At 34.1% G+C, this 20,366-nt stretch overlaps 2 protein-coding genes and 1 long non-coding RNA gene across 5 annotated transcripts; 1 reads left to right on the top strand and 2 right to left on the bottom strand.

Moving 5' to 3' along the window:
- The first annotated feature begins 2,924 nt into the window (after nucleotides 1–2,924).
- Nucleotides 2,925–3,405, top strand: LOC102603287 (uncharacterized). Its single transcript, XM_006350062.2, has one exon. It carries the CDS (start codon nucleotides 3,019–3,021, stop codon nucleotides 3,223–3,225), a length of 207 nt encoding a protein of 68 aa, XP_006350124.1. The 5' UTR covers nucleotides 2,925–3,018; the 3' UTR covers nucleotides 3,226–3,405.
- Nucleotides 3,406–5,877: 2,472 nt separating this feature from the next.
- On the bottom strand, nucleotides 5,878–10,654 carry LOC107061097 (uncharacterized). 2 transcript variants are annotated; one of them, XR_001473742.1, is made up of 4 exons: nucleotides 10,447–10,654; nucleotides 8,785–8,855; nucleotides 6,901–6,990; nucleotides 5,878–6,120 (listed from the first exon to the last, which is right to left on the bottom strand). It is a non-coding gene; the product is annotated as an uncharacterized lncRNA (long non-coding RNA). The 2 variants fall into 2 exon arrangements; XR_001473741.1 differs by having other exon boundaries at nucleotides 10,444–10,652.
- A 655-nt stretch (nucleotides 10,655–11,309) lies between these two features.
- On the bottom strand, nucleotides 11,310–20,298 carry LOC102584949 (uncharacterized). 2 transcript variants are annotated; one of them, XM_015309844.1, is made up of 3 exons: nucleotides 19,900–20,297; nucleotides 19,415–19,747; nucleotides 11,310–11,762 (listed from the first exon to the last, which is right to left on the bottom strand). In XM_015309844.1, exons 1-3 carry the CDS (start codon nucleotides 20,183–20,185, stop codon nucleotides 11,494–11,496), a joined length of 888 nt encoding a protein of 295 aa, XP_015165330.1. In that variant the 5' UTR covers nucleotides 20,186–20,297; the 3' UTR covers nucleotides 11,310–11,493. The 2 variants fall into 2 exon arrangements, with proteins under 2 accessions (XP_015165330.1, XP_006349985.1); XM_006349923.2 differs by lacking the exon at nucleotides 11,310–11,762 and adding an exon at nucleotides 16,598–17,028 and having other exon boundaries at nucleotides 19,900–20,298.
- Between the last annotated feature and the right edge of the window lie 68 nt (nucleotides 20,299–20,366).

Below are 20,366 nucleotides of genomic sequence, written 5' to 3' on the forward strand. Positions count from 1 at the left end.
CTTTGTGATAGAGTTATCTTGGACATATATTATGTACTGTCTGGCAATTGTATTATCACGAATGAAAATGTCTAGATGAATTACAGAAGGTAATAGAGCGGAATAAAGGAGTTGTAATGTCATGCTAGCACAAGTACTATTAATATAGTACTAAAGTTGTCACGGACTTAGAGTCTTACTAAAGCTCCGTGCGGCACTTGACAACTTACTCACGAATCTTTCACGATCTTGTAAGCTCAAGTAAGCCTTTTGAAACTAAGATCGCTAAGAGAATGAAAAGGAAAACTCAGAGAATTTGGAAAAAGGCTTTTGTATTGCTTGGAGAATGCTTACAACTTGCTTGCTTGCTTTCTTGGTTGGATGGTGCCTTGCAAATGAGGGGCACCTCCTATTTATACTAACTCCTAGGGACTAAAGTACAATTTTAAATTACTTTCTAAGTCCCTAAACTTATTTACACTTTGATCCTAGCTCTAGAACTTTCTACACACTCTAGGACCTTCCATTGCCTTCTAAGTCATTCTAGAGAATTCTAGGGAATTCTCTAGCCTTCTTGAATAATCTAGAGGGTTCTAGAGTTTTCCGGAAACCTCTCCACAACTCTAGACCCTTCCGCCCTTATCCGGACGCCAAATTTAACTGTGATGTGGCGGGACGTGACATAAAGCACCATAAATTATTGTATTGAGTTATTTACAATAAAACATATTGACTTACACATTTCACGTGTGGGCTTAAGCAGTGGCGTAGCCAGAAATTTAATGAAGGGTGTCCAAATTTTTAATAGTAATTTTTTTTAAAAAACGACAATTTAAATTACCAAAACAAATAATCAAGTTAAGCAATATTTAATTAAATATAGGAATATTTTAAATAAAATTACAAGTGTATAGTTCAAAACTAACATAAAGAAAATAAACTACTATTGAAAACATAATTTAAATATATTATTACAATTGTACTCGACGAGGTTTCATATCCTGAAACATTTTTATAATAGACTCAATTAGAAATAGTACAAAATACTTTCTTTTCTACATAAGACACTATACAACCGTCTAAAAACTCATCATCCATTAGATTTTGCAAGTCATTTTTAGAGTATTTAAATCAATGCTTTGTTGTTGAGAAGAATGTGACAACATCTCTAATTGATCTACCGTTCTTTCTTTATTTGGTTGACTTCGAGAAGTCGAACTTTTTTTTGGTACTCTATTATAATAATTCGTCATGTCTATTGAAACTTGAAACTAAAATATTAAGTTGGTTATTTTTGTTATAAAATAAGAGAACGAGAAGAAAAAACAGAGAGAGAATTATTGAGATTCTATTCTTAATAATATTGTGATATTTGGGTAAATGAGTCTCCTATTTATAGAGAAAGAAAACCTTATTCCATAAGGGAAAAGTATTAAAATTTAAGGAAATCTTATTCCATAAGGAAAAGGTATTAAAATTTAAGGAAATAATTCAATTTTAATTGAAAAAAAATAGTTAGTAGAGGAGGGATTCGAACTTGGGTCTTGGAGACCTTCATGATACTATTAACCACCAAGCTATTGAACTTTTATGTTAAAATTACGCATGTTTATTTACTTAATTGAATTGAAGAAGTCGAAATTGTTACAGAAAAAGAAAACAACCCTGCGGGGAATCGAACCGGGACAAAAAGTAGGATTGCACAGGCTATTGCCAACTCCACTGCGCATCACTTTGTTATTTCAGGGGGTCCAAATTCTATATATACCAATATTAAGTCAAAATTTTACGTGTATATATAGTATAATTTTTTGACGAAGGGTGTCCAATTGGACACCCTTGAGCCTACGTAGCTCCGCCCATGGGCTTAAGTCCATATTTTTCATTTAAATCTTTGGATAGATCAACAAACACCATCTTCTTTAATCGAAAATTTTCATAACAATGAGTTTCATTTCCTTGTAATATCTCTTGAATAAATATATACTCGGAGCACCTTAATGTACGACAAGGTTCTTTGAATAAGTAATTTTCATAATACATTAAAATGTATTTACCTGCTATCCGGCATAGAGCCATCCATTCTTTCTCGTTTTGCTCTCTCCTACTTTGTTCTAGTTCTTCATCTAACAAATCACTTAAATGGGTGGATATGGTAAAGTCCAAATCCTCCATTTAACTAGAAGTAAAAAATCTCCAATTAAAAAAATCAAGAGTAAAAAAGTTTAATTATTTCACATAACAAACACCTATATATAAATTGAGAAAATACATAAAAAAAAACTCTGAACTTGGCAGGAAAACTTATTTTAGCACTTAAACTATGCGGGTGATTAAATACCCCCTTAAACATCTTTCAACTGAATTAAATACCATCTTAGCGGCTGACGTGGCAAATAAAAAAGTTGTCCGCGCGTAAACTGTCAAAAGTTGAAGAGAAAAAGTAAGTGGGTCCCACTTTGTCTCATTAGTATTAAGATCTTTATATATTCAAATGTATAATATTTAGATTCAGTCATGTTTATCTTAATACATATATTAGTCAAATGCATATTCATATTCAAATGTCTTAATCTTAATAAAAATAAATGAGACGTCAAAATACTAGGTCGTCATGTGAAATTACCACTATGTACCCCCCTACTAGTAATTGTACATTGATATTTTATTTCACACACGATGTGTGATCCGGGAAGACTCGAGAGTGTTAACCCGAACCATCTATATACATATGAATTTCAAATCCCTTAAACTCAAGATTAGTGATTGACTCAGTAATTTAAGACGATCAAATTTCATCTTTTCCTTTGTCTTTCCCCAAAATAATATAATAATAGAAATATTTGAAAGAGAAAAAAAGAACCACACCTTCTAGAACTTATATAAAGCTTATTATAAAAGCCACCACCACTCTTTTAGATCCTCCAAGCCCAAGGTGACTTGACTTTATCAAAAGTATAGAGTTTTTTTGAATTTGCTCTTCCATTTACTACTATATACTTTTTATATAGCAAGTAAATATATTAAAGTTCTTTTTTGATGGTGTGCTTTTGTTTTTTGGTGGATCAAAAGAGAATAATGAAAAATAGTAAACCAATAGCTTGTTCTTGTTCAAGATGCAATTGCAGTGCCCATGTGGCTGATATGTGTACACTTACAAGATTTTGTTACATCCCTTTTTATTGGAAATCTTGGAAGGCTATTGTTTGTTGTTTTTGTGGTGCAATTCTCAAGTCTTATACATAATTAGTTATATCAATATCTTTTTTCTCTTCTCTTTCTATTTTAATTATATAGATTCATGTTGTATACATGAATTAATGTTGTTTCCAACTTCAATTTTGTAGCAATATATGTATGTGTGTGGAGTAAAGTCCTCATCAATCATCATGAAGAGCTTATATTAGTGGAGGTATACATGGTCCGAAGGGGTTCGATTGAATTTCTTTATTGAAGGATTACATTTTTTTTATTATATGAGTAACGAGTTCTTCTGAATATTATATATGAACTAGTGATTTCTGATTCATATAAGAGAAGTTTCAAGTTTAATGTCTAAGAAGTTCATATGTGTTAGATCAAGACGATTCACCATTTCCTTGTTCAAGGCGCTATTAAATCGTAAGTTTAACTTTCAAATTAATTAATTATCCTTATTTCAAAAGTCTAAAGGACATGACCTACATTCAATACACAATCAAAAAGTCACCCCCCACCCCCACCCCAAAAAAATAATAATCATTTTATTAGATATTTAAAAAATAATAAAAGAACATATAAACAAGTAGAGACCCGTAGGTAGGACTTTTCAAACTTGACACTTAAAATCCATTTGAGAATTTGAGAGATAAGAATTTGTAAGACTATTCAATTTTATTATTACCTTTTACTTAATTTGCTTTAATTATTTTGCTATTTTATGATCGTTATCTTCCTTTTTAATTTATCCTACTTTAGTTACACATTTTTTATCCGAAGGTCTATCAAAAAACAATCATTCTACCTATAAAGACAGAATAAGATTTGATCTTGTGTATATCATATTCTACTCAAATTCCTATTGGTAAAATTATACTGAATACGTTGTTGTAAGAATTTGCAAGGCCCTTCAAATTAAAGATATAGTCAAGTCATCAAAATATCATACAAAATAAATCAAGTCGATATAATAAGTTCTAATTGTGTATTTGAGTAAGTCATGGATTTGTTAGGACGTCTGAATCAAAGAAGAGTTCATGTCAATGTATGGTGCATGCAAAAAGAAATTTGGACAGAGTTTAATGAAAGTTTCACACTTGAGTTGAATGACTAATTTGGAAAAAATAACCAAAATAGATTGTGATGAGATCCGTTCGGGTCCCTCCACTTTTAATCAGAGATCATCTCATGTTCGAATTTCTAGGAATGAAAAAAATTCTATTGAAAGCAGCACCTACAAAAATGAGCCCTATAGTGCAAATCTGAATTTAGTCAGCCCCCAATGGAAATACAAAAGAAAAAATTGAGAAAAATTATGTTTCGAATTACAGTCTTAAACAATTTTTACACCATTAAAAAGTATACAAGATAAAAAAACTAAACACATATATAAGTGTGTCTATGTGTGCGTGCTCACTTGCAAAAAGAAAAAAAATTAGGAAAGTTTAGAAGAAAATATATTTAGTTTGTAAAAGTGTTGTTTGATTTATACATCAAGTACACACGTGATTCTACTTTGACAAAAGTGTATGCACATTTCAATTTTGGAAAAACTCCTTGAGGTTCGAAGAGAGATGAAGTTTACAGCCAATCTCTATCTTTCAAATAGTTTATTTCTAACATTTCTACGTGAAAATGGATGTAACATTGATATGATTGATTGTTCAAGTTTTCTATTTAGAATTTTATTCTGTATTTATGAATTTGAATAATTCTATGTCTGAATATACGCCTAATATTAATAAATTCACATTGTGAAGTCATGAATTAGTTAGGGAGTCTGAATCAAAGAACTAAAAGTAATGTTGCAAAAATAAATTTAGATAGAGTTTAATTGAAGTTTCAATACACTAAGGTACATAAATATCATAGAAAGATTGAAAGAGAGTTTGAATACTCCCTCCGCCATCATTACTTGTTCACTATACTAAAAACAATTGTCCAACAATATTTATTCAGTTTGAAAAATCAAGATATAATTTACCTTTTTGTGTCACGATTACCCCTATTATCTATTGTTTCAGGTGTGTACCAAGTCAATAGTTGACAACTATTGTTAAACAGACGACGACGAAGAATTAATTTGTTGAAAGAATATGGGTAAATTGTGCCTCACAAGTCACAACCAATATAGGGGAAATAGAAAGCTTCAACTCATTTATTTCTCTTGCATGTGCTCTACTTAAATGTCAAGACTCAAATACTTAATGAGATTATAACTCCACATATAGTACTTATGTTTTGAATGTACTTGAAGTACACAAATGATCTCTCAATCGAATTTCAATTGACATTTAATAACCAAAATGTACTTTTTTTGTTCTCGTTTTAATGTAAAATACACCAGCCAAGACATACATTATACGCTATGTATACATTTATTATGCACATCATAAACATTTTTATCGATAGACTCATGAGGATGCATCAATAAAAACATCTCAACCTGGCATATTTTCTTTGAACAATGTAACATAGTGTCACACCTTCACAAGATACGGGGTAAGGCGACATACACACCACACAACCCATATCCCACTTGCAGGATTACACTAGTTATGTTGTTATCGGTGTCACACACCTCAGATGCATTTGGCTCACTAGGGCATATTGAACTCACAATAAGAAATTCAATGTACAGACGCAGGAGGAGGAGGAGGGGGTAATGTATAGAACGATTATGAACATAATCCTGCGTTGTGCATCTCCTCAACATACTCATGGTGATAGTTATTAAATGGATTATCAATTCAGGAAAAGAACTCATAGTTGATTGTTAGACCAACATTTCATGTACAACTCGAAGTTCAAAGCTAGAATGGAATGGATAGGGGACGACAAATTACATCCTCATATTGGCTTGAACAAGGCCACAAAGACCTAGCAACTTACACTACTTTATTGCCGGTGAATAGAGACAACCTGACGTCAGTGTGATCATTTCTGCAAAGAGATTTAAGTAAATCAGAGGATGTATATAGAGAGACCAAATTTCAAGTAGCTTGAGAATATCAGTTCTTCTCAAAGTGAAGATGGTACACAAATTTATATTACATATACATAATGTAAGATTTGCTTTGATTACATTAGCTCTAAGTTCTATTTTTTAAGGTTAAATGACTTACCTAATTAGAGTAGGGAAAAAAAGTTCGATAAATGGTATTCCACTGATTGTCTTCTCCCAACCCCCACCCGTCACTTAACAATTTCTATCCTATTGTCACTGTTTCAAATCTTAAAATGGAACAAAGGATGTCCGATATGGTTAAATGTAGGTTAATATAATTGTTTTGGGAGTCAGATACACACTCCCCGCACCAATACTTCCACCCCACCACCGTGCCCAAACACTCCCTTCTTAGTGTTTGCTTAGATTATATAGAAATGCTCTCACGAATATAATTTTTACTTATTTACCAAACATGATAAAATAAGTGAGAAGACCACTTATTTACCAAGAAAATACTTTCTGTGGAAAAACATTTTCCTATGTACCAAACAAACCCTATGTGGTGAATACTAGACCAAATTTCAGTCAGCTAGATGGTTGCAAAATAGTTTAAAATAGATTTGAAATTCCAAGCATATTCTACAGCCATTTGACTGGACTCAGTATAAGAACATAGAAACTAAATTTCCTATTTGCTTCAAACAAAGTGTTGAATAAATATTAATAGCAACAAAAAATTCCAAAACCCTTGTTTAATAACAGATGAAGTGTACCTCTTCCTTCTTCTCTTTCTTTCCTCCTGTGAAGAGCTTATAACCTCCATAGAAGGCCAAACCCCAACCAGTAAGAGACACTATCACAAACTGCAAAAGATGTAAGTTCCTAATCAAACTTACAAGTTTATGATGTACACTGGAGGTGTTTGTATTAGCATACACTCGGTCAAATTCTGACCCCAGTAACACCGGAAGAATATAAAGAGTAATGCAATCACCATAACAATGTGTACAAAAATGTGATAGAAAACCCATGATGTTGACGATTTGGTAATATCAGAGTAGCAAATGGCTTAACATTCAGGACGCCTTCAACTAGACCTCTACAACAAAAGGTTAACACTTGACCAATTAACCTGTATGTTACTGCTAACTCTAAACTGTCTTATTTGTTCTGTAAAAGTAAATAAAATACCACCATGTGTGAACACCAGCAGCATACAACTCCACCGAGTATACTGACAGATCAAATCACAAACAATGGATAAGGTAATTTTAGAAAAGATGATGGAGAGTTGATCAAAACAATAGTATATCGAATCATTAATCTTTATGTATGACATTCGTTTTTTATATAGTACCCAGCCCACTAAAACATTACTCGAAAACACACAAATTTCACGGGTAAAATTGAGAAAAAAATCTCCTAAATAATGGTCTATAACGGAAGTCCAACCTTCAACTAACATTACTGGCATCGCCTCTTTTCTCTCCGCCTACAACTCCCTATAGAGAATCTGGCATTGGACACCCCCTACATCAACCTCCTCAAGGCCATCACTAACTCTTCTCTCCCTCAAGCTGTTTCTGTCCCCCATTTTCAACAAGCATCCCCACCGCAGGACATGTAGAAGGCTAGAAGCTACCAATTTTTCCCAACATATTAAATACAAGTGCCTTTTTCAATTCCAACTAAATTAAGAGGAGGCACTCATCCACACAAATGTTCAAAGCTCCTGGATTGAAGGTTTACGGGCTTTTGGAAAAAGCCTGGCAAATTATTTGTGAGATTTTGGAACCATAAGTTTGAACTGGCTAGCAATCATCCCCCAAAAGATTCTTTTTTCTTAGTTTATTTAGTTGGCATTTGGCAATGTATAAGAATATAGGCTTTTGGACAGTGGTCTTTTGTGCCTTTTAGCCTTTTTTGTAAAGATCTCAACTTAGCACTTTTTTGGAGTGTCTAAGTTTTGTTTAATAGAAATAAAATTGTTAGCTTCCTCAAAAAAAAAGGTTCTTTTTTCTTCTTGGATACAATAGTGTTATCCCCATTTCTCCGTTTTTCTTCTTGGATACAATAGTTTTATCCCCACTTCTCCTCCAAAGCATTTTTCACCGCTGCTGCAAAACCTATTCCAAAAACTACCACATTGCCTATCTCGAGAAGTTAGGTGTTGTGGTGGGTAAGAGGGCTAGGGCTCATGAAGCCTGAATACTTAGGGTACTGGGACTAGAAAGATGGCAGGAAATGAGGAACACAAGTTGCATGCTCATTTGTAAGGCTTCTGCCTTAGTTCACAGAAGACAGATGCAGAATTACCGCACAGATGTACCATTGATCATACAAATAGCATGTAACTTCCACTTCACAAGGCACAAGCAACGTCACAAAATATCACTAGAATTAAGGTCAGAAGCCACCAAGAGACAGAATAGTTCATGTCCATAAACATAACGTATTCAGCAGTCAAAGGCTCTAAACAACACAAGCATGACGATAAGATGAAAAAGTAACAAGAAAACAAGTCATAAACAGTGAACAAGAAGAAGTTCGACAGTTTCAGAGCAGGCAAGAAGATAACATCAAAGACAACCACCAAACAAACCTAAGACAGCTTAAACAAGTAGAAAAGAGAACTGTAAATATTCAGAAAAACTCACATGCTCTTCTTTCCATTTTGATGGGCTCATTGGATCCTGCCAAAAGTCCACCTTTGGAGGACCATGATGGTCTGCATAACAAAGAATAACTTAGCCATGAATATGCTGAACGGTACAATTGCATTCCAAAACCATATTCCAAATGCCATTAGGGCTTGCATTGTTTACACATGACAAACAAAGCCAGGAACTTGATAACAGATTACTACTCACCGTTTTCCTCACTTTTGTGTCACATACCAATTTTCTCAATTTTAAATTGTTGAAGATAAAGTTCAAATAAATTATTTCCATTCTATCTTACCTAAGTAGCTTTGAATGAGCATATGGGTTAAAAAACTAAATTCAAACAAGAACTAATATACAATAGAAGCAATAAAGCTAGAAGATACATATAGGCCAATTAAGACAGTAAAATGTAATATAACTACTACTCTTCAACACCAATCTAGTTGGCTCAGCTATATGAATCTTCTAAGTCCAGCTAGACCCCTCTACTCAGTATTTGTCCTCTAAAGAAATTAGGAGCAAACAGGAGTCCTTCTAGTTTGGTTAGAGGTTCTCTAAATCTCAAGCCTATTGTACATTGTCATACAACCTCCAACCAACTAGAAAAACTCCTGTAAATATAGCATATAAATCTGAATATTAATTTGAATAGCAGAAAACATTGCACTTCAAATCATTTATGTGAAGCTGTCAGTCCTTCAGTCTCTTCAATGGCCAACGCACTAAATCACACTACATAGAAAGGAGCACTGAGCTAAGCAGTTCTAAACCACAGTATCCTGCTTTGTCCGGTTGTTGGCAAAGGAAGCAGTTCTAACTCTAGACAATGTCATAAAGATGGGAATAACCTTGTGCTCTAGATGTTTTCTCTGTGGATTAATAGAGTGAGTACTACCGGGAATAATAAGGTGAGAGAAAATAATAAACAAGTATTGGTAATTTACTAAAAATTACACTATACTTAATATTTTTTAAAGGGCAAGCTAAAACCTTAGCCAACACTTAAAATGGGAAGTAAGGATTATTAATCACTTGTGACATCTTCAATAGTAAGGGTAAAATTGAAAAGAAACATCGTCTTGGTTGTCAAACATATATTTTGAAACACTCCCTCCGTTTCAATTTGTTTGTGGTTTTAACTTGAAACGGAGTTTAAGAAAGTAAATAAAACTTTTAAATCATGTGGTTTAAAACTAATGATATGTAGAATGTATGTCTGTCTTAAACATGTAAGATGAAAAGTTGAAATTAAAGATTTGTAAAAAAATGAAAAAAACATTATTTTTTAAATGGACTAATAAGACAAACAAAATGAAACAAGGGAGCATATCTTTTGGGCTCTAAGACACTTAAAATGGGATGGAAGGAGTATGAATTATCATTTAGTAATTTGATAAGCAAAGCTAACCAAAGCCAAATCTAGTGTGTCTACGTTCTAATAAACCAAAATAATACTAATTAGCAAGTAATTACAACATATTTTTAACTTGAGATCATATATATAAGTCCTATATTCAATAAGTTCCAGAAATCTAAAGCAAATGCGTAAATCAATCAATTAAACTCGCATTTAGCAATTTTCCACTTTTCATGCTCGTTTCATTTCACTGCAATTTTTTTTAAAAATTATATAAAAAGGGGAAAAATTACCACCACCGCCGGATAGACCGCGCCGCTGGATGAGGAGTGCGCCTTGGCGGGTTGTGTTCACTGATTTGGAAGCCGATAGTCGAGAGAGGGCTGAAGCTTGACGCGCCGCCGCTGTCCACGCCGCCATCTTTGTAATTTGACGATCGGAGATCTTCTCAATGAGGGTGACACAGTGATTGAAGTTACCAGAATACGAAAAGCTGCATTTCTTTTCCGATGGCTATTAAGGAGCATCCTGGGCCTTGAGATTTGGGCCAAGGCCCAATCCAATTTGAACTAGCACTAGTAGTGAACCCACCCAGGTAAAAAAAAAGTATTGAAAACACTTCTAAACTTGACACAAATTATTAGTTTCGTCACCAAACTATTGACAACCTTAAAAACACATTTTTACTTGACTAACTAAACTTAGATACACCCTCGATCTGTCACATGAAATGGTATGTGGTCTTCTACGAGCATGAAACGCTTGATAAAAACCTGAAAAAAGTGTTAAAAACACCTCTAAATTTGACGAGAATTTAGGGGTGTATTTCACTCAAGTTGCAAGATACGAGGGGTATTTAAGTTCAGTCAGTCAAGTAAATAGTGTTTTTAAAAGTTACAAGTTATATACCATTCTGCCTATTAGTTTATCAACATGATCAAAATCTATCTATATATTGAGTATAGATATGTATATATTATATGTATCTTTAGTACAAATAGACATTACCGATACACTTTGCATATATTTCGTAACCTAGTTGGTCCAAGTACTTAGTATTTCATAATAGTGTTTGATAGTTCACAAAGTTTAAAATATTAATGACGATGAAAAATAATACTTAAGTATTGTTGAAAAAAGAGTAAGCACGATGCGTGTCTAAGTAACATCAGGCAATGTGGTTAAGCACATCATAGTACCAGTTTAATACTTCTATATGATCATATAATACATGTATTATACAGTTATAATAACACAAATCACAAGAAAATTACAGAAGCACAACCTATATTGTCAAGAAAGATGAAAGTGCAGCTTCCTCATTGCCATGATTTTACTGTTTTCTACATTCGAGAACGAATTAAAACCTTTTTTGGTTTAGATTTTGTAGGCGTTGAACTCTTGATAGGCTCGTCAGAGAACTCGAAGGAATCTAATCCGTTGGTACACTTAACTGACACCTCATTTTGCTGCTTCATGTTGTTCATGTCATCCTGAAGTTTCTCCATCTTTGCTTGCATCTCCTCCATCATGACAGTAAAATCTTGTTTGTCAAGTCTAGGACGTGAAGGCGATTGATCCTTTGATCCTTCCTTAATGATTTTACTCCCACCTGCAGAAACAATTGAAATCCAATTAGTATATCAATCCAAAAGGCAAAGATTATCATCTCGACTTGAGAAAAGTATCAAGTAGAGCTAGTTCCAAGGACGAATGGGTCAGCATATAGCTGTTTGCATTATCCAAAATCCCAAACAACTGATCAATACTGAAAGGACCTAACAAATCAACGGAGGGGTGACACCATTTTGGTTGTAGACAGGATTGTGTGGGACTAAAATAACATTAAGGATGGAAGTGCTGATACCAGGAATCCTGGAGGAGGTTGGAAAAACAAGTATCACATGAATTGTGCATGAGCTTAACGGCTTAACAGTAATAAGTATTCCAATCTTGTGATTATCATAGCCTAAATCAGTCATAACATTAGATTACAAAACTTTAAACAAAGTGTGATCAAAATTCAAAGGGAAGGGAGCCTGTGCTGGATGGGGTATAGAGTAAGATGTTTCTCAAGATTAGCCAGGATAACAAATCCATGAGCTTTTTATTTGGAGCAAAAGATTATTTGCACCTAGCGCCCTTCCCCATACATATAGCAAAGATGGGAGTGAGTTGGGACTAAGCAGCCCAAATTATCATTCTCCTAATTATACCCCATTCCCTGACCTACCCCCTACGCCAGACATCAGATAAGACCCACATTTTTTTTAAAGAAGTGAGTAAAAAATATCCCATGCTTGATTTGTGTTCTCTATTATGTTTAGGTCCTTCCAGACAAACTCTAGGAACAAGAACTTCCTGTGTTGACCAAGGACAATAGTATGGAAGAACCAATTAATGCAAATGGCATTGAGACAAAATGATAGAAATCATGCATTCACTGGGCTCAACATTCTAAGCATCCCAGCTTCTGGAGATTTGTCAGTATTGACTATCTGACTTTAATACTGAACTAAAATGAAAGAGAAGAAAGAAGAAATTAATTGAAAGAAATTATTCCAAGGAAACACAGAAAAGTGGACCACCATGTTTGGAGGAATGTCATTGACAGTAAATACAACATGACATAGGAAACAGGAAGTCTTAAAATAAGCTAGGCGCAAATTCAAACACGAGGATGTAGGCCAAAAAACTTAAATAAGCTAATAAAAAATACAAAGAAGAGGAAGTAAACCAGAAAACTTCAAGCAAGGGGAAAATACATACACGAGAAAGTAAACGAGCAAGCTTAAATAAGCTAGGCACAAATACAAACACGGAGATGTAAACCAGAAAACTTAAACAAGCTAAGCGCAAATACAAACACGAGCAAGTAAACCAGAAAACTTAAATAAGCTAAGCACAAAATACAAAAACAAGGATGTAAACTAGAAAACTCAAAAAAGCTATGCGCAAATACAAACACGAAGAAGTAAACCAGAAAACTTAGATAAGCTAGGGGCAAATACAAACACGAGGATGTAAACCAGAACTTAAATAAGCTAAGCGCAAAATACAAACACGAGGATATAAAACACAGAAAACTTAAATAAGCTATTCACAAATACAAACACGAAGAAGTAAACGAGAAAACTTAAATAAGCTAGGTGCAAATACAAACATGAGGAAGTAGACCAGAAAACTTAAATAAGTTAGGTGCAAATGCAAACACAAGGAAGTAAACGAGAAAACTTAAATAAGCTAGGTGCAAATACAAACATGAGGAAGTAGACCAGAAAACTTAAATAAGTTAGGTGCAAATGCAAACACAAGGAAGTAAACGAGAAAACTTAAATAAGCTAGGTGCAAATACAAACATGAGGAAGTAGACCAGAAAACTTAAATAAGTTAGGTGCAAATGCAAACACAAGGAAGTAAACGAGAAAACTTAAATAAGCTAGGTGCAAATACAAACATGAGGAAGTAGACCAGAAAACTTAAATAAGTTAGGTGCAAATACAAACACAAGGAAGTAAACCAGAAAACTTAAATAAGCTAGGCTCTGTTATTGACTTATGACTTATAGTACAGGATTTGGAGGGAATATTTAATAGTCCGGAGGTAATTTCAAACACATTGCATATACAATGGCACCAACAGAATTAGCTTTGATCTGAAAATTAGTGTAGAAAGTTGCCCAATCTCAAGTTCCTTTTCTTTTTAATAACCATGGTATCGCGATCAGCTTGCGTGCACCTAGACTAATTCCACGGGATACCTATCACCTCCCACCCACAACAAGTACAGGTAACTCTGTCCATTAAGGCTAGGACATGAAAGAAACCACCTAATGTTATTTGTCTCTACTGGGGTTTAAACATGAAATCTCATAGTTCTCAACCACTTCATTAACACAGAAAATATTAACAAGTCTATCAGCAGCTGTTTTCAGTTGTCAGTCACAAAATGGCCTGGATCTCACATTTACACAGGAAATATAGCGCACATACTCAACAATATATTGCATAACAAAACTGTATGACTTTCCCCTAACACACGAAGCTTAGGAGATGAAATCAATTCAACCAATTGACAACCTATTTACATAAAATACAGCTCAACCTTATCAATTCTTCTATCAAAGAGCTAATAGAAATTGAGTCAACACCAAAATTGAACAATATAAATGCCGAATTGCTAAAAAAAAAAAATGAGCAGAGAGAGAAAAGGATTCTAACTGGCGACAGTTTTGAGAGATTCGTCAACGGCAGAGACAATAGCGAATTTACGGAGCTTGCAGAGAATGTCGCTAATCTTCTCCCGGCCATCCGGGTAAAAAACGTACTCATCGGATTGAGTTCCGTCATACTTGACCGGGCTGCTGGTTTTGGTCACCGGCGATGAAACCCCACCACTGTACTCACCTTCTGAAGCATATGCATCTGACGGTTTCTCTTGTCCTCTCCGGTTGAAAAGTTTCCCGGCGACTGCTCGGAATTGTTGTATAATGCCCATTACCTGTTATCCACAAGAAAATTTGCTGCTATTTCGTCCCCTCTTTACCTAATATATGAAAAAGACTATTTTTCCATATTTATCCGTCTGACGTTTCAATAGATGTTTCAGCCCGTTATTTATTTGACATTAATTTAGCCATCGTTTGATAGAGTGTATTAAAAAAAAAAACAACGTATTTGTATCATTTAAACTTAGAAATAATGCATAAAGTCTATCTAAACCAATATTATTTTACAAATTTCATATTTAAACTTTCAAATATTTTTATTACCTCCTAAATTATAATTTTTAAACTTCACCCCTGGAAGAATATTGCTTAATGTGTCTAGTAATAAATTAGTTCAAAATAAAAACCAAAAACAAAAAATAGATAGGGATCAATTGTTGACACGTGAGTTGTGTAAAAAAAAAAACCTTATTTTTATAAGGTAGAATTATTTATTTATTAAAAACAACTTCATATTCAAAAATTGAATTCAAATTTTTTAATTAAAAATAAAATAATACACATTATTCCGCCACAACTTTTAGTGGTAAACCAAAAAATCACTCATTATTCTTTTACCTAATTAAAAAAATTAGGGGAAAAAATGTAGTTCAACCATATTGTCATGCTACTTTACTGAAATGTACTAAAGTAAAATATTCTGTCATAAGCTCTAATTTTATTTTATTTTTGGTGAGTACAAAATTGCAAATGCCAATTCTTGCCATTTGTGTTAAACTCAAGCAAATCGAGTCAATTTTATTTATTTATTTATTTATTTATTTATTTTCAGAGTTATCTTTTGTGACATATGGAGAGAAAGTGGCAAAAACTATATGTTTTGAAGGTAGTTTAAAAAAAATGAGAGGAAACGAGATTTCTTTGTTTTCTTATATAATTTAAATAGAGAAACATAATTTTTTAAAGATTTTTTTACGTGGAAAGATGAAAATCTCTTATATGTAAAAATTAAAAAATATTTCCACAGTTCGATAAATATTTGACGAAGACTTAAAATACTAACCAAAAATTGCTCAATGCATATTTAAGGAATTATTGTTAACCTGACCATCAAAATTGTCACATCCAATCCTATACCTCAAAGTGAAATATAATATGATCGTAGCAATAATAAACCTAACAAAAAGTTGAGGTTGACCCCAAGAGGAGTATGTGTGTGTCAAGGCATTTGAGAGTGTGAATTTTCTAAACTAATTTCAAACAAGGGAATGATCGAATAATTACTTTTAAAACTAGACTATTTTAATAAGCTACGACTCAGACACTAATGAATTTATTTTCAATTATAAAAGAACTTGAAATTGTAGCCTCAATATGACATACCTAATTCATGAGCACAAGTATCTTGCTCAAATACATCTTTTCCATCTGCAAATGTTTAAGAAGTCATCTCCTGATTCGTTGATCTATAGATCAAGCTTAGGCAGGTTTGCATATAGTGTTTTAGACGGAAGGATTAATAATAAAAAATAATTGTATTGATAATTACTTCTTGGAGTTTATCAACTTTATCAAGCTAATTTCCAAAAGTTCTTCACGTTGGGTTCTAGTGTTGAAAATGAATAGAAAATGGAGGGAATGTGAAAAAATAACTTCACTTATTGAAAGAGTCTTTCTCTCACATTGATAGGATAAAGGAACTTTCAAGTGTTTAAATATCGAACCACTTCTTCATGTTGTTAATTAAGGGTCGAGAAGAAGACAAGCCTCACACTTAAGTGTGTAAGGCCTAGAGATGTTGGGGATATTATTTGCTTTGAGCTTACGCCTGCACGACTTCTTGTCTTAAGTTGAGGTATCACACAACCCCAGCTATAAATGAAACTAATATTGTTTTTGGAATTTGAAATGCATACTTTAGTTTTTATGTGTCTGGTAGTGCAAATTCTCAGAGTTTCAGACTCCAGAAAGCATTAATAATGTCCAAACATCAGGCAATGTGGTTAAGCACATCATAATACCAGTTTAATACTTCTATATGATCATATAATACATGTATTACAGAGTTATAACACAAATCACAAGAAAATTACAGAAGCACAACCTATATTGTCAAGAAAGATGAAAGTGTAGCTTCCTCATTGCCATGATTTTACTGTTTTCTACATTCGAGAACGAATTAAAACATTTTTTGGTTTAGATTTTGTAGGCGTTGAACTCTTGATAGGCTCGTCAGAGAATTCGAAGGAATCTAATCCGTTGGTACACTTAGCTGACGCCTCATTTTGCTGCTTCATGTTGTTCATGTCATCCTGAAGTTTCTCCATCTTTGCTTGCATCTCCTCCCTCATAACAGTAAAATCTTGTTTGTCAAGTCTAGGACGTGAAGGCAATTTATCCTTCGATCTTTCCTTAACGATTTTACTCCCACCTGCAGAAACAATTGAAATCCAATTAGTATATCAATCCAAAAGGCTAAGATTATAATCTCGACTTGAGAAAAGTATCAAGTAGAGCTAGTTCCAAGGACGAATGGGTCAACATATAGCTGTTTGCATTATCCAAAATCCCAAACAACTGGTCAATACTGAAAGGACCTCAACAAATCAACGGAGGGGTGACACCATTTTGGTTGTAGACAGGATTGGGTGGGACTATAATAACATTAAGGATGGAAGTGCTGATGTGACCAGGAATCCTGGAGGACGTTGGAAAAACAAGTATCACATGAATTGTGCATGAGCTTAACGGCATAACCGTAATAAGCATTCCAATCTTGTGACTATCATATCCTAAATCAGTCATAACATTAGATTACAAAACTTTAAACAAAGTGTGATCAAAATTCAAAGGGAAGGGAGCCTGTGCTGGATGGGGTATAGAGTAAGATGTTTCTCAAGATTAGCCAGGATAACAAATCCACGAGCTTTTTATTTGGAGCAAAAGATTATTTGCACCTAGCGCCCTTCCCCATACATATACCAAAGATGGGAGTGAGTTGGGACTAAGCAGCCCAAATTATCATTCTCCTAATCATACCCCATTCCCTGACCTACCCCTTACCCCAGACATCAGATAAGACCCACATTTTTTTAAAGAAGTGAGTAAAATATATCCCATGCTCGATTCGTGTTCTCTATTATGTTTAGGTCCTTCCAGACAAACTCTAGGAACAAGAACTTCTTGTGTTGACCAAGGACAATAAGTTTGGAAGAACCAATTACTGCAAATGACATTGAGATAAAATGATAGAAATCATGCATTCACTGGGTTCAAAATTATTCTAAGCATCCCAGCTTCTGGTGGTTTGTCAGTATTGATTATCCGACTTTAATGCTGGACTAAAATGAAAGAGAAAAAAGAAGAAATTAATTGAAAGAAATTATTCCAAGGAAACATAGAAAAGTGGACCACCCTATTTGGAGGAATGTCATTGACAGTAAATACAACATGACATAAGAAACAGGAAGTCTTAAAATAAGCTAGGCGCAAATTCAAACACGAGGATGTAAGCCAAAAAACTTAAATAAGCTAAGCGAAAATACAAAGAAGAGGAAGCAAACCAGGAAAATACATACACGAGAAAGTAAACGAGCAAGCTTAAATAAGCTAGGCACAAATACAAACACGGAGATGTAAACCAGAAAACTTAAACAAGCTAAGCGCAAATACAAACACGAGCAAGTAAACCAGAAAACTTAAATAAGCTAAGCACAAAATACAAAAACAAGGATGTAAACCAGAAAACTTAAATAAGCTAAGCGCAAATATGTAAACTAGAAAACTCAAATAAGCTATGCGCAAATACAAACACGAAGAAGTAAACCAGAAAACTTAGATAAGCTAGGGGCAAATACAAACACGAGGATGTAAACCAGAAAACTTAAATAAGCTAAGCGCAAAATACAAACACGAGGATATAAAAAACAGAAAACTTAAATAAGCTATTCACAAATACAAACACGAAGAAGTAAACGAGAAAACTTAAATAAGCTAGGTGCAAATACAAACATGAGGAAGTAGACCAGAAAACTTAAATAAGTTAGGTGCAAAATACAAACACAAGGAAGTAAACCAGAAAACTTAAATAAGCTAGGCTCTGTTATTGACTTATGACTTATAGTACAGGATTTGGAGGGTATATTTAATAGTCCGGAGGTAATTTCAAACACATTGCATATATAATGGCACCAACAGAATTAGCTTTGATCTGAAAATTAGTGTAGAAAGTTGCCCAATCTTAACAAGTTCTTTTTTTTTAATAACCGTGGTATCGCGATCAGCTTGCGTGCACCTAGACTAATTCCACGGGATACCTATCACCTCCCACCCACAACAAGTACAGGTCCACTAAGGCTAGGACATGAAAGAAACCACCTAATGTTTATTTGTCTCTACTGGGGGTTTAAACATGAAATCTCATAGTTCTCAACCACTTCATTAACACAGAAAATATTAACAAGTCTACCAGCAGCTGTTTTCAGTTGTCAGTCGCAAAATGGCTGCACGACTTCTTGTTAAATTCTCAGAGTTTCAGACTCCAGAAAGCATTAATAATGTCCAAACAACAATAAAACTTGGTTCCCTGTATGCGATTTTCAAAGCAATACAAAGAGGTAACACAGATTCAAACTCGTGAAACTGCTGTTCAAATTGTTGTCTATGATAACTATATAAAACTTGGTTCCCGGTATGCGATTTTCAAAGCAAACAACACAAAGATGTAACTTAGAAGTTAGATATACATACAAACATACACTAAGAACAATCCAGCAACACAAACATATATATATATATGAGAATGCCAAGATACATACTAGAATCTTTCTTCTGTTGTCGATGATCAGGAACCAGCAAATTGTCCAGATAACGAGAGCCACTAAATTCCTTCATCATGAAAACTCGTAGGACATCTTCAGGTGTTTGATGTGCAAATGAATCAACCTGAACTTTATTTTCAGAACTTAACTGCAGTTCTCTGTTTTCCAGCATCTCTGGCCCATCGAGCAATCCCGGAGGAACGGTACTACTGGTATCCTTACTCGAATTGCCAGTTATTTCCTTGTCGCACAACGTGTTTTGATTCTTTTTAGACTCAATTTCCATTTCGCGGACTGTTTGAGAGTAAATTTGGGAGACTGCTCTTCCACCTGCACACATGAACCACATACTCCAGAATTATAAAACAATTCTATGTAACAAATTTCACTCGATTAGCTAGTTAAATCGGTGTGTCTACTTGTTCAATCTGCCTCTAATTTGGTATAAACATCGACTTATCGTTAGTGGGAAGGGAGCAAACCAGGAAGGAAGATGTTGGCTGCTTCTTTGACGGCATAAACGGAAGCATTTTTGACGAATTTTGCACTGAAATTGACGATTTTAGCCCTGCCTTCTTCATCAGGCATGTAAATGTACGGACCCAGATTCTGCACGCCGTTAACTCGAACGACGTTGTCGATCATTCTGACGGCGGCAGCACTGTAATAATAGGTACTTTTGCATACCTTCGTCACCGGAGTTGCTAGATCCGGTGAGTTCCGTTTCACCGATTCTGTGCCGGAGCTTATAAAGTCCCAAATTCCCATTTTTGCCCTTTGCTTAACTCAGAAACTCGAAAAACTCGAAAAATGCTACTGCACTGGGAAGTGGAACCAAACTTGTGCTTTTTTGCTTGCCTCCTTGTATTCTTGGAAAATGGCAACAATAGTATTTTAATTATATATTTTATTTTATTTTCATGATCAAATGTCCATTAAAGAGTGTCAA

The sequence above is a fragment of the Solanum tuberosum genome, unplaced genomic scaffold, assembly GCF_000226075.1.
Source record: "Solanum tuberosum cultivar DM 1-3 516 R44 unplaced genomic scaffold, SolTub_3.0 scf00116, whole genome shotgun sequence".
Lineage (NCBI taxonomy): Eukaryota > Viridiplantae > Streptophyta > Magnoliopsida > Solanales > Solanaceae > Solanum > Solanum tuberosum.

What these genes read in the sequence shown, in the direction of transcription:
- LOC102584949 (XM_015309844.1), bottom strand. Translation starts at nt 20,185, where the DNA reads ATGGGAATTTGGGACTTTATAAGCTCCGGCACAGAATCGGTGAAACGG. An exon ending in AGCCAACATCTTCCTTCCTG is followed by an intron (nt 19,748 to 19,899) that starts GTTTGCTCCCTT and finishes TCATGTGTGCAG; the next exon opens with GTGGAAGAGCAGTCTCCCAA. An exon ending in ACAACAGAAGAAAGATTCTA is followed by an intron (nt 11,763 to 19,414) that starts GTATGTATCTTG and finishes TTGTTTCTGCAG; the next exon opens with GTGGGAGTAAAATCATTAAG.
- LOC102603287 (XM_006350062.2), top strand. Translation starts at nt 3,019, where the DNA reads ATGGTGTGCTTTTGTTTTTTGGTGGATCAAAAGAGAATAATGAAAAAT.